Here is a 13,525-nt window from a genome sequence, read left to right on the forward strand (position 1 = left end):
CTGATTGGCTGTTGAAAGTGAAACTGCCAATCAGAGCGATTTGTAATATTTCACCTAAAAAAATGGTGAAATATTACAATCCAGCCATGGCCGATGCTGCAATATCATCGGCCATGGCTGGACACACTAATGTGCACCCACCCCACCCCTCCGATCGCCCCCCCAGCCCTCCCGATCTGTGGTCCGCTCCCCTCGGTCCTGTGCTCCGCTCCCCCGTCCTCCTGCCCGCTCCCCCCGTGCTCCAATCACACCCCCCGTGCTCCAATCAAACCCCCCCGCACTCCGATCACCCCCCGCACAGCGATCCCCCCCCGCACAGCGATTCCCCCCGTGCTCCGATCCACCTGCCCGCACAGCGATCCCCCACTCCGTGCTCCAATCCACCCCCCCGTGTTCCGACGCCCCCCCCCCCGTGCCCTGATCTCCCCCCCCTTATACTTACCTGGCCTCCCGGGGACCGTCCGTCTTCTTTCCTGGGTGCCGCCATCTTCCAAAATGGCGGGCGCATGTGCAGTGCGCCCGCCGAATGACCCCCCCCCCTTTGTCACCCCCATAGGTAGGGACAATAAAAAAAATAATTTTTTTTTTCCACTAAGGTTGGGGTAAGAACTAGGGTTAGGGTTAGGGTTAGGGGTAGGGTTAGGGTTAGGGTTAGGGGTAGGGTTAGGGGTAGGGTTAGGGGTAGGGGTAGGGTTAGGGGTAGGGGTAGGGTTAGGGTTTCGGTATGTGCACACGTATTCTGGTCCTCTGCGGATTTTTCCGCTGCGGATTTGATAAATCCGCAGTGCTAAACCGCTGCGGATTTACCATGTTTTTTCTGCGCATTTCAATGCGGTTTTACAACAGCGATTTTCTATTTGAGCAGTTGTAAAACCGCTGCGGAATCCGCAGAAAGAAGTGACATGCTGCGGAATGTAAACCGCTGCGTTTCCGTGCAGTTTTTCTGCAGCATGTGTACAGCGATTTTTGTTTCCCATAGGTTTGCATTAAACTGTAAACTCATGGGAAACTGCTGCGGATCCGTAGCGTTTTCCGCAGCGTGTGCACATACCTTTAGAATTAGGCTATGTGCACACGGTGCGGATTTGGCTGCGGAATCGCAGCAGTGTTCCATCAGTTTTACAGTACCATGTAAACATATGGAAAGCCAAATCCGCTGTGCCCATGGTGCGGAAAATACCGCGCGGGAACGCTGCGTTGTATTTTCCGCAGCATGTCAATTCTTTGTGCGGATTCCGCAGCGTTTTACACCTGTTCCTCAATAGGAATCCGCAGGTGAAATCCGGACAAAAAACACTGGAAATCTGCTGTAAATCCGCAGGTAAAACGCAGTGCCTTTTACCCGCGGATTTTTCAAAAATGGTGCTGAAAAATCTCATACCAATCCGCAACGTTGGCACATAGCCTTAGGGCTAGGGTTGGGTTGGAATTAGGGTTGTGGTTAGGGTTAGGGGTGTGTTGGGGTTACGGGTGTGTTGGGGTTAGGGTTGTGATTAGGGTTACGGCTACAGTTGGGATAAGGGTTAGGGGTGTGTTGGAGTTAGAATTGAGGGGTTTCCACTGTTTAGGCACATCAGGGGGTCTCCAAACGCAACATGGCGCCACCATTGATTCCAGCCAATCTTGTATTCAAAAAGTCAAATGGTGCTCCCTCACTTCCGAGCCCCGACGTGCACCCAAACAGTGGTTTACCCCCACATATGGGGTACCAGCATACTCAGGACAAACTGCGCAACAATTACTGGGGTCCAATTTCTCCTGTTACCCTTGAGAAAATAAAAAATTGCTTGCTAAAACATCATTTTTGAGGAAAGAAAAATGATTTTTTATTTTCACGGCTCTGCGTTGTAAACGTCTGTGAAGCACTTGGGGGTTCAAAGTGCTCACCACATATCTAGATAAGTTCCTTGGGGGGGTCTAGTTTCCAAAATGGGGTCACTTGTGGGGGGTTTCTACTGTTTAGGCACACCAGGGGCTCTGCAAACGCAACATGACGTCCGCAGTCCATTCCATCAAAGTCTGCATTTCAAAAGTCACTAATTCCCTTCTGAGCCCCGACGTGTGCCCAAACAGTGGTTTACCCCCACACATGGGGTATCAGCTTACTCAGGAGAAACTGGACAACAACATTTGTGGTCCAATTTCTCCTGTAACCCTTGGGAAAATAAAAAATTCTGGGCTAAAAAATTATTTTTGAGGAAAGAAAACGTATTTATTATTTTCACTGCTCTGTGTTATGAACTTCTGTGAAGCACTTGGGGGTTCAAAGTGCTCACCTCACATCTAGATAAGTTCCTTTCGGGGTCTAGTTTCCAAAATGGGGTCACTTGTGGGGGTTTTCTACTGTTTAGCCACATCAGGGGCTCTGCAAACGCAACGTGACGCCCGAAGAGCATTCCATCAAAGTCTGCATTTCAAAACGTCACTACTTCACTTCCGAGCCCCAGCATGTGCCTAAACAGTGGTTTACCCCGACATATTGGGTATCAGCGTACTCAGGAGAAACTGGACAACAACTTTTGGGGTCAAATTTCTCCTGTTCCCCTTGGGAAAATAAAAAATTGCGGGCTAAAAAATCATTTTTGAGAAAAGAATTTTTATTTTTTATTTTCATGGCTCTGCGTTATAAACTTCTGTGAAGCACTTGAGGGTTCAAAGTGCTCACCACACATCTAGATTAGTTCCATTGGGGGTCTAGTTTCCAAAATGGGGTCATTTGTGGGGGATCTCTAATGTTTAGGCACACAGGGGCTCTCCAAACGCGACATGGTGTCCGCTAATGATTGGATCTAATTTTCCATTTAAAAAGCCAAATGGCGTGCCTTCCCTTCTGAGCCCTGCCGTGTGCCCAAACGGTGGTTTACCCCCACATATGGGGTATCAGCGTACTCAGGACAAACTGGACAACAACATTTCGGGTCCAATTTCTCCTATTACCATTGGCAAAATAGGAAATTCCAGGCTAAAATATCATTTTTGAGAAAAGAAAAATTATTTTTTATTTTCATGGCCCTGCATTATAAACTTCTGTGAAGCACCTGGGGGTTTAAAGTGCTCAGTATGCATCTAGATAAGTTCCTTGGGGGGTCTAGTTTCCAAAATGGGGTCACTTGTGGGGGAGCTCCATTGCATAGGCACACAGGGGCTCTCCAAATGCGACATGGTGTCCGCTAACAAATGGAGCTAATTTTCCATTCAAAAAGTCAAAAGGCGCGCCTTCCCTTCCGAGCCCTGCCGTGTGCCCAAACAGTGGTTTACCCCCACATATGAGGTATCGGCGTACTCGGGAGAAATTGCTCAACAAATTTTAGGATCCATTTAATCCTATTGCCCATGTGAAAATGAAAAAATTGAGGCGAAAAGAATTTTTTTGTGAAAAAAAAGTACTTTTTCATTTTTACGGATCAATTTGTGAAGCACCTGAGGGTTTAAAGTGCTCACTAGGCATCTAGATAAGTTCCTTGGGGGGTCCAGTTTCCAAAATGGTGTCACTTGTGGGGGAGCTCTAATGTTTAAGCACACAGGGTCTCTCCAAACGCGACATGGTGTCCGCTAACGATGGAGATAATTTTTCATTCAAAAAGTCAAATGGCGCTCCTTCCCTTCCGAGCCTTACCATGTGCCCGAACAGTGGTTTACCCCCACATGTGAGGTATCTGTGTGCTCAGGAGAAATTGCCAAACAAATTTTAGGATCCATTTTATCCTGTTGTCCATGTGAAAATGAAAAAATTGAGGCTAAAAGAATTTTTTTTGTGAAAAAATAGTACTTTTTCATTTTTACGGATCAATTTGTGAAGCAGCTGGGGGTTTAAAGGGCTCACTATGCATCTAGATAAGTTCCTTGGGGCGTCTAGTTTCCAAAATGGGGTCACTTGTGGGGGAGCTCCAATTTTTAGGCACACGGGGGCTCTCCAAACTTGACATGGTGTCCGCTAAAGAGTGCAGCCAATTTTTCATTTAAAAAGTCAAATGGCGCTCCTTCCCTTCCAAGCCCTGCCGTGCGCCCAAACAGTGGTTTACCCCCACATATGAGGTATCAGCGTACTCAGGACAAATTGGACAACAACTTTCGTGGTTCAGTTTCTCCTTTTACCATTGGGAAAATACAAAAATTGTTGCTGAAAAATCATTTTTGTGACTAAAAAGTTAAATGTTCATTTTTTCCTTCCATGTTGCTTCTGCTGCTGTGAAGCACCTGAAGGGTTAATAAACTTCTGGAATGTGGTTTTGTGCACCTTGAGGAGTGCAGTTTTTAGAATGGTGTCACTTTTGGGTATTTTCAGCCATGTAGACCCCTCAAACTGACTTCAAATGTGAGGTGGTCCCTAAAAAAAATGGTTTTGTAAATTTCGTTGTAAAAATGAGAAATCGCTGGTCAAATTTTAACCCTTATAACTTCCTAGCAAAAAAAAATTTTGTTTCCAAAATTGTGCTGATGTAAAGTAGACGTGTGGGAAATGTTATTTATTAACTATTTTGTGTAACATACCTCTCTGGTTTAACAGAATAAAAATTCAAAATGTGAAAATTGCGAAATTTTCAAAATTTTCGCCAAATTTCCGTTTTTATCACAAATAACCGCAGAATTTATTGACCTAAATTTACCACTAACATGAAGCCCAATATGTCACGAAAAAACAGTCTCAGAACCGCTAGGATCCATTGAAGCGTTCCTGAGTTATTACCTCATAAAGGGACACTGGTCAGAATTGCAAAAAACGGCAAGGTCTTTAAGGTCAAAATAGGCTGGGTCATGAAGGGGTTAAAAGTCTTAATACAAAAGATTATTTTAAGGACGACAGAGAGAGAAAAATTGGGGAATTCAAGCTGATAAAGATGTTCAATTCTATGACAATAGGAATCAATTTAACACCAGGATTTATGACTTGCTACATGGACCCTCATTTTATTTCCATGTCTTATCTTTCGGAGGCATCACCCACTCCACCTCGTGAACAAATGTCCTGTTGTAATATCTTTCAAATGTTGTGCTCTTGTCTTACTCATTTGGAAACCTGCCTGAAGAAGGAGCCCCTGTGCTCTGAAAGCTTGTATATATATATATATATATATATATATATATATATCAGTAAAGGCTTCACCCTGAGAATACTTTTACTTGTATCATATTTGGGCATGGAAGGGTTTACATGGAATTAGGTGCATTCTACATCGGTAACCCATAGGTGGCGCTGTAACACCTCATGATGCGTAGGTCTTATGTAGTGACAGATTACTTTAGATATGCATTTTTAATTCATATAATCTTTAACGTTAAATTTAAAGTAGAATCCCTGGAATAAAGTACAAAGAGCACGCAACACAACTTGACTATTACAATATGCACAATACTTTTGTAAAGACCTGTCTACCCTATTCTATGTATACATGTATTTTCCTGTCCTCACACACGTACTTTGTGGCCACTGACTGCGGTGGGACTAGCCCACCATCTATGGTGTATCACGCGTTCAGCAGGGACAGGGTCTGGAGCTTCTTTACAGACATGTGTATGGGGAGATCAGGATGGGGATCCTACAAGATTTTCTGCGACAGAGGAACACAGAATGTTTTTTTTATCAGTGCGCTAGCTTAGATTATCATTATCAGCCATTTGGTCCATAACGGAGTTATTACCATCAGGAAGGCAGCAGCTTTTCTTCTATGCAAAAAAAAAAGAAAAATTCTGTGCTCCTCCTAGAAATTAAGCAGTAAATGAATACAGCCATACTGAATAATCTAATGACCCAGTGAATGCAAAATGAGGAAACTGTTGTTAGCCATATTCCTGGGTAATAAAGGGCTGCGCGGCTCATACTGAGGACTTCCCACCAAACTCTTCATTTCTGCAGCAGGATGTAATAAAGACCAGAGATCCCAGAACGCTATAGGTTAGGTGTTTTCTATTTGACTTCATTGATGTACTGCTCTACACGGCATTTCCCCAAACTGACATCAAACAAGTAAAAACAAATGCTCAGAGACCAGATTTGGGACAATTTATAAAGGGCTGGGAATGGCTTCCATATGGGCAGACTTGTGTGGGGCGGCTCGGTGGATAGGAAGCAAGACCTTCTTATTTCATTAACCTGGCTCCATGGTCCACCTCATATGGTTCCCATTTACATCTGACAACTGGAGTTTCCCTCAAATCCTGGTGGTTATGAATCACGACGAGCCAATCAAGTTTACAATAAGTAGTGTGTATGATGACCAATAATGTGTATTTCAGTAAAGCTGGCACGCAGCATGGCTCTCATAGAAAGCTCAGATCTGGCAGAATGAACTACAGCACAATCTGACATGTTTCCAGACATAGAAAGCTCAATATAGATCATTCTGGGAAAAGTAGCGCTCCACAAGACCAGTTTTAGAATGGTGATAATTATTATAAAACCCCACACTTAATTTAATGGTGGTATTATAAGATTTAAATTAATACTGTAGGTTACTCCTATCTTACACATTAATGGCATATTCATGCAATATTCCATATATGTATGATTAGATGGCGGTCCCGTTATTCTAGAACAGGGTCCTGTCGCACCGTGCATGTGTGGTTCTCTCTATTCATTTGTATGGCAGTTTGAAAAAATTGCCCACTCTTCTTATGACTATCCCATAAATGTGCAACATAGGAAAAACCCGTTTATGCCTTGAACACATAACATTTAATGCTACTGTAACTATTAAAAATATAGTGAGGAACTTAAAGGGAATCTGTCACCAGAATTTTGCCATATAATCTGAAAGCAGCATAATGTATATGACAGAGACAGACCGAGACCCTAATTCCAACAATGTGTCACTTAATGGTCTGCGTGCTGTCATTTTGGTACAATCACAGTTTCCTATGCTGATCTAGCAGTGATCAGAATGCTGAGCTCTGTATAACTCCGCCCACACCACTGATTGTCATTTACCTGTGGACTCTGCACATTGTCAGCAAGCTGCTAATCAGTGGTGGGGGCGGAGTTAAACAGAGCTGATGACTAGGAGGCAGGAAGCTAGTCCTGTAACAATAATCCCCTGCTGATAAAACACTAATTTTATTCAAGCAACAATAGACAGCCTAGTAAGTGACACATCATTGGAATCAGAGTCTCTGCCTCAGCTTCCGGTGTCTTGATCGACTGCAGCACTGACTTCATGTTTAATTAGTTTCAAGAGACTTGCTGGTGGACTCGGGGAAGGTGAGTAGAGGTGTCGTTTTTTGCTTTATAACAAACTACAGCCAAGATAGAACCTTAAAGTGAACTTGTTATGTGAAAAAAACGCTATTAATCTGCATATAGGGTTAATCTGCAGGTAATTTGTGTTCTGAACCTACCCAATGCCCTAAATGAATACCCCGCTGCAGGGAGGAAATTTACGTTATTCCTCACAGCAGCCTCAGGCCTTCAGTCATAAAGGCATGGCTAAAATCACGCCCCGGCACCGACTGACAGCCGGCTTTGCAGTGCATCAGTGCTGAGCCGGCTGTCGGTCAGTGCCGGGGCTGTAATTACAGCCACCGCTCAACTATGCACAGATTTCTAACTAAAGCCGCCCAGCAGCGCCTCTATGACTGAAAGCCAGAGGATACCATGAGGAACTAAGTTCATTTCCTCCTGGCAGCGGGGCTTTCAGTGCTGTGGCCAAACGGCATCAGAACACTCACATATGATTGATCAGATATCTGCAGGCAAATAGTATTTTCTCACATGACCTATTTCATTTACCACTTTGGTAAATTACTATTTTGTTTTAATTGGCTTAAATACTATTTTGCAAAGCAGACCAAAAATATCTTTTGGGGTATTCAACAAGTAAAACATGTACAACGGTTTGATTTTGGGGAAAAATAAATACATTGACAAGGTTTAAACCAAAAATTAAAGGTAGAGTCAAGAGAAGTCTCTCTAGATGAGGAAAGTAGAATATTCGAGCATATTAATTAGATTTTACATTGCCAATTTTGCATAAAATGTTTCCAAAATGAAATATGGAGTGTCCACACTGCATAGATAGGTTTTTTTCCCCCGTTTCTGCAGCTGCGGATTTATTTGTATGAACTTGATGGTAAATTCCTTTCAGATTAGGAATGGAGCAAAAGCTTAGAGTCAAAGCTGCCGTCCAAGTGTGCGCTACTGACCATTTACTGTCTCTGCGAGTAACATTGAACACCAGGCCTACAGTACAAGGAATGCTTGCTCTGGGAGAGCCATCACGAGTTACACATTGCCATTTTCTTACCTTAAATTATAACGTGCACCACTGCGCGTTAGAATATTTTAGCTTAACGTTTCAAGGTGGAATTCTCAAGATGATTAGTAGGTTAGTAGTTTTACTCAGAAGACAATGATCAGAGTGCACAGATCAGTGCTCACGGAAACATCCAGGTCAGAATGAACTACCTTGAATCCATAAGGGCAAGCACACCGATACCACTCCAAAGGGTCGTTGCTGCAGGTCCCATTGTTCTTGCAGGGGTTGGAGAAACAAGGATTGCATTTTGCCACTATGTTGATATCTACTGGGCCTGAAATATAAGGAGAGAGAAAAGGAAAAGGGTGAGATGAGCGCAAGAAGCACGAAAACCCCTGACTTTTGTTACATAAGATGACATCATGTCTAACACGGCATCACACACTTCTTGTTATCTGCATTGATATAAAAGTGGGTAATATACAAATTGGATGCATTGCTGCACTCTGCCGGCATCTAACATCCCCCAGCCAATCACTACAACTGGTGGTCGAGGCACACAATTGCCCACCTACCGTACAGATAGCACACACAGAATGGAAGTATGAAAGTGGCCGAAAATATTGATCGGAAATGTCCAGAAAGTTGTTTGCACCCACAATCACAGCCTAATAATCGCTGACCTTTCCTTTCTTCCCCACCTTAACATTAAAGAGCAGATTACGGACACACAGGACACATGCTTTATAGTAGCTCGGATATTTCACAATGGAACTCAGGCTTTAAAATCCTCGCTGTAAAGTTCCACCAAGGAAAAACCAATTAATATCGACTTTAATCATGAACACATGTTTTACATATGCAATGTGAGCCAAACTGTACATGAAAGATGTAAAACAAATACAGACTCATTCCTAGAGTTCAGCCATTTATTTCATGTCACTAAACTGGCCAAAATATTGCTCAGGGTCAGTCAGCATGTTTGGCAGGTCATGAATTAAAGGCGCTGGTGCCAAAAAACATAATGTGAAATATCAAATCACCTTGTGTGTTATAATTACTGTATATTATTCACAGGAGAGCGTCGCTATGTACAGACTATTTATGTTATTTATTACAGGAGACTTTAATTGTTATCAACACCCCAATTCATTAATTGTCACCGGTATTTTATCACCTAATCTGAGAGCAGCAAGATATAAAGACTCCAGGGATTACTGAGCTGCTTTCTGCAGTTTTCATAAAATCACTGTTTTATCAGCAGGAGATTATCACTAGATGACTAGTAAACCAGAGGCCATAATCATGTAATCTCTGATTGGCAGCTTATGCCTATGCACAGTGTACAGCAAAAGCTGCCAATCAGTGGTGTGACTGGGTTATACAGGGCTCTGCATTCAGAGATCTAGTAGATCTGCAGCAGATAAAACAAAGATTATACCAAACCTGCAGGAACCAATGAAAAAAGTGATACATCACTGGAGTCAGGGTCTCTGCCCCTACTTTATGCTAGTCTCAGATGGGCTAGCAAAATCCAGGCCAAAGATTCCTTTTAACGCCATGATTGGTGTTACATTAGTGCTCCTATGTCTTTTTCTTCTTACTTGGGCAGGCTCAGGGTTCCAACTGGAGCCAGTCACTAGAATCTATCGTAGACTATGGTATTAAATTATTGGCAGCTCCTTGAGGAAAACTTTTAGGCCAGGTTAACAAATAATAAATCAAAACATGAATCAAGACATAAGGAATACAGGTCGTTATTTAGAAAGAAATTGCAAGTAAAACCCAGCAATACTGTAATATCTGCTAAGAGTTTTCTTACTACCAAAGAAGAAGAAATAGAAGTATATGTAATTTCCAGGCATGCATTAGTTAAAAGGAATCTGTCAGCAGTTGTTTGATATATAATCTGACAGCAGTATAATATAGGACAAGAAAGCCTGATTCCAGGGATGTGTCTTGTACTGGGCTGCTTGGTGCAGTTTTAATATAAAACCTGTTTTTCTGATATAGATGTAGCAGAGCTAAGTCTTCTGATCTGTGTATAATCAGCCCACACCCCGGGCTCTCAGCTTTCTGTGTACACTGTTATTGAGTGGCCAATCAGTGATGGGGACAGGGTTACACAGATTAGCCTGAGTGGTGATAATCTCCTGATGATAAAACACTCATATATAACTACTACACACAGTCTAATAAATGACGCATTCCTGGATTCAGGCTGTCATGCCCTGTATTATTGTGCTCTCAGATAAAATAGCAAAAACCTACCGATGGATCCATTACCTTATTGGTAGTGCACAAATTAAAGAGGTATTCTTGTCTCATAAATTATTGGCAAATTGCTTTTATATGTCATCAGTTTTTGATCAGTGGAGGACTAACCTTAAGGATCCGCATAAACCATGAAAATAAGGGGGCTGCAGAGCATACGTCCTTAAATTGTCTCTCCTTTACTCTCAGGATCTGCTATGGCCCCTCGGATCGGCCCATCACTGATCACAATGGGACGGAATACTTCTCACTGTCAGAAGTTTGCACTAAACATCTAATATTATCTAGCATTACACAGAATCAGGAATGATGTAAGGATCCGGCGTTGGTTCCTGGAACAATTGCACTTTTCCTTTTTTTAATGCTCACACTCTGGAATGAATCCACATGATCTCCACTTTGGCTCCTGACATTATGCTGCATCTCTAGAGGTGATGACAATTCAATAATAAATGACGGGATATTGAATGGTTCGTCATTACACAATGTTTTGTTAGCTGACTGGGTGCTGCGGGATTCTCACATAATCCATTGTGTAAATGAAGAGCGTTAAAGTGTCGGCCTCCGTGCAGCAGGTAACAACAGATCAATAGCAATTTCCCGCGCATGACCTGAATCATTACATCGGAGGGCTTCATCTGCAATCACATGTCTGCCATGTCACCCCCCCGCGGACCCACCAGGAGAGGAGAGACCCCTCTGGTCAGTGGCGTGCCTGGTCATCTGTACGGATTGATTTCCTGCACTTCTTTATTTCACAGTGATTTGAGGCTCGGTTATCACCCAGATCCAGGTCGCTGGTTTTCTGTTGGTAAAATCATTCCAAACTGCCTTTTTATAAATTCCATTAAGACAAGCTGTATCTCCCCCCTGATAATAAAAAGCATCGCAACGCTTCACTTTATGGAGTATTTTATATACCACTATTAAGTCAGAGATGTACACTGGCCATACTAATGAGGAGAAGTGACATTGCAATAAAGCCTGGCTACACCAGAAGAACTATCAGGATATTCTCCACCTGCAGCCTAATAATAATAACCAGGTACTTACAATAATGGCGCCTAGAAGAGTAATAGAGGCGATGTCTGATTTATGTGCGCTTTATTACTGCGTCACTGGGATGGGACGTCTGAGTGTTATGTGGTGGAAGAGTTCTTAAGTGTTAATTCCATAGAGATGCACTTTCTGCAGACACAAGTTTAATTTCCTCTGCTGGCTGTGGAGCTGGATATCATAAAATATAAATGAAGTAATTGCAATTTTCTCTGAGGCAAACAACTAAATGAGTTAATATGAATAGTGATGGGGCCTGTCAGATGGCACCGTGGATAAGATTCCCATGGCAGGCCGCAGCTTCTGGTGGAGACCTTTGCACACAAGGTCTTCCGATGTGTAGTATTAAGAACGAAGGGTTCCAAGTCTATCGAGAGACAGATCATGGTGCGTGTCTTCTTTCACATGTGGCACGGTCAAGCCTCACTCAGTGGGCACTACGCTGAATGATGAAGAAGCCTCAGAAAGAATGGCTGGTAATATTGAGACAAATAGAGCAGAATTATTCACTTTAAGCCATAATTTACAGGTAAAATGAGTTAGCAATAAACTTGCGATACAGTAAAATGGAAGAAGAAGGCAGCTGGTGTGTCTTTAAAGTTTCTCTAAAACTCTGAGGCTTCCGTAGTGTGTGGCATAGTTCTATCATAAGGGGCCGCTCTACTGTCCTATCTGTAGGAACATTCTGCTCCCTTGGCTCTTCCAACTTCCAGCAGTGCAACCCTGAAGAATGACGGACCGGATCAGTGCCATGGTCCCGCTGCTGGACTGAACGGTGCTAGCAGTGGAATCTTGGGAGAAGTTAGAGGGTCTGAAGGTGGCCAGATCCGGTGACTCACCGCAAGCAGGTTCTGACATGGAGAGTCTCTATACGGCACATGCTCCTTACGAGAACCTTCATTTTATAGCGTACACCTGCCTATTTCCCCTGAAGTCACTTAGGCAACGAGCTGTTCTTTTATTGAGAATGAACAGAATTTTTAAGAGGGAATAAATTGCAAAGTTGCTTGTTTTCCAAGCATTTTGCATTTACCTATTTAAGAACTTGAAACAACCCCATAGGCATGATATGCATGGGAGAGGGACACAGTTATATGCTACTGATATAATTATATATGTAATTATATTACAGTATCAGTCTCCATCCACAATTGGGGTCCAAGGGTTAGACCGCGATCTGAGCACATATCTAGTGTTTGGCGGACAGTCACCTTTGCACTGGAATCTCTGTGTTGGAGTAGTTAGCAGAAGTCGGTCGGTCATGTCCTCTGGCCCACTACAGCGTGCTATGCCAGGCTCTTTGTAACCAGCTTTTACCCACTCCGACAACCACCGCACGTTGCAGTCACAGTACAATGGATTGGTTCCAAGAGCTCTAAAATTGGAAAAACAGAATTTTTTTGTAATTTGCCTCATGCATTGCTTCCTTATTGTTATGTCATCATATTAATTACAGTTCAACTACTTTGACTATTTAAGAGAATGACAATATTGATGAAATTAACACTATGTTATATAGGTAATGTGATAAAAGAATGAAAAACTGGGACACATTATTTGTACACAAGAATGCTTGCCTATTGAAAAATGTTAAGAATAGTAGGAATCTATTATCTCCGGAAAGAAACCACCGGAGACTAGATGGAGGAGGACATGACTTGGGATGGGTGGACCTTTAACTCCTGCAGCTTTATTGGTATTGCGGTTTAATTATTGCTTGTATAATGATGAATGCTTTATTGTATTTATGAACTTGTCATTGTATATCTTTTACCAGGTCCAATTGTATATTGGCTATAAAGAGTTATCATTTGCATTAACCTTCTAAGGCCAAGGGAAGGGCAATCCTTCAGCCATGGTTCCCTGGAGGTTTCCTTTTCTGAGAACTGTAGGATGACTCTTTGTGAGTCGGAGGTTTGCCAAGTTTAGTCCCCTTAATGCTTTTGCAGGGTCTTCTAGTTTTAAAGTTTACAATAGTGATTTATTTAGAAAAAAAAGTGTCAAAT

General features: G+C 42.6%; 1 protein-coding gene across 2 annotated transcripts in view; it reads right to left on the reverse strand.

The window, feature by feature from the left end:
* Positions 1 to 13,525, reverse strand: part of SLIT3 (slit guidance ligand 3) — a 1,020,157-nt gene that overhangs the window by 126,415 nt on the left and 880,217 nt on the right. For both annotated transcript variants that reach the window (XM_069763866.1, XM_069763867.1), the window contains 2 exons: positions 12,731 to 12,894; positions 8,399 to 8,523 (listed from right to left, as the gene is read on the reverse strand). In XM_069763866.1, the coding sequence (XP_069619967.1) occupies positions 8,399 to 8,523; positions 12,731 to 12,894 (289 nt within the window). The remainder of the gene's footprint in view (positions 1 to 8,398; positions 8,524 to 12,730; positions 12,895 to 13,525) is intronic.

This window comes from Ranitomeya imitator, chromosome 4 (assembly GCF_032444005.1).
Source record: "Ranitomeya imitator isolate aRanImi1 chromosome 4, aRanImi1.pri, whole genome shotgun sequence".
Lineage (NCBI taxonomy): Eukaryota > Metazoa > Chordata > Amphibia > Anura > Dendrobatidae > Ranitomeya > Ranitomeya imitator.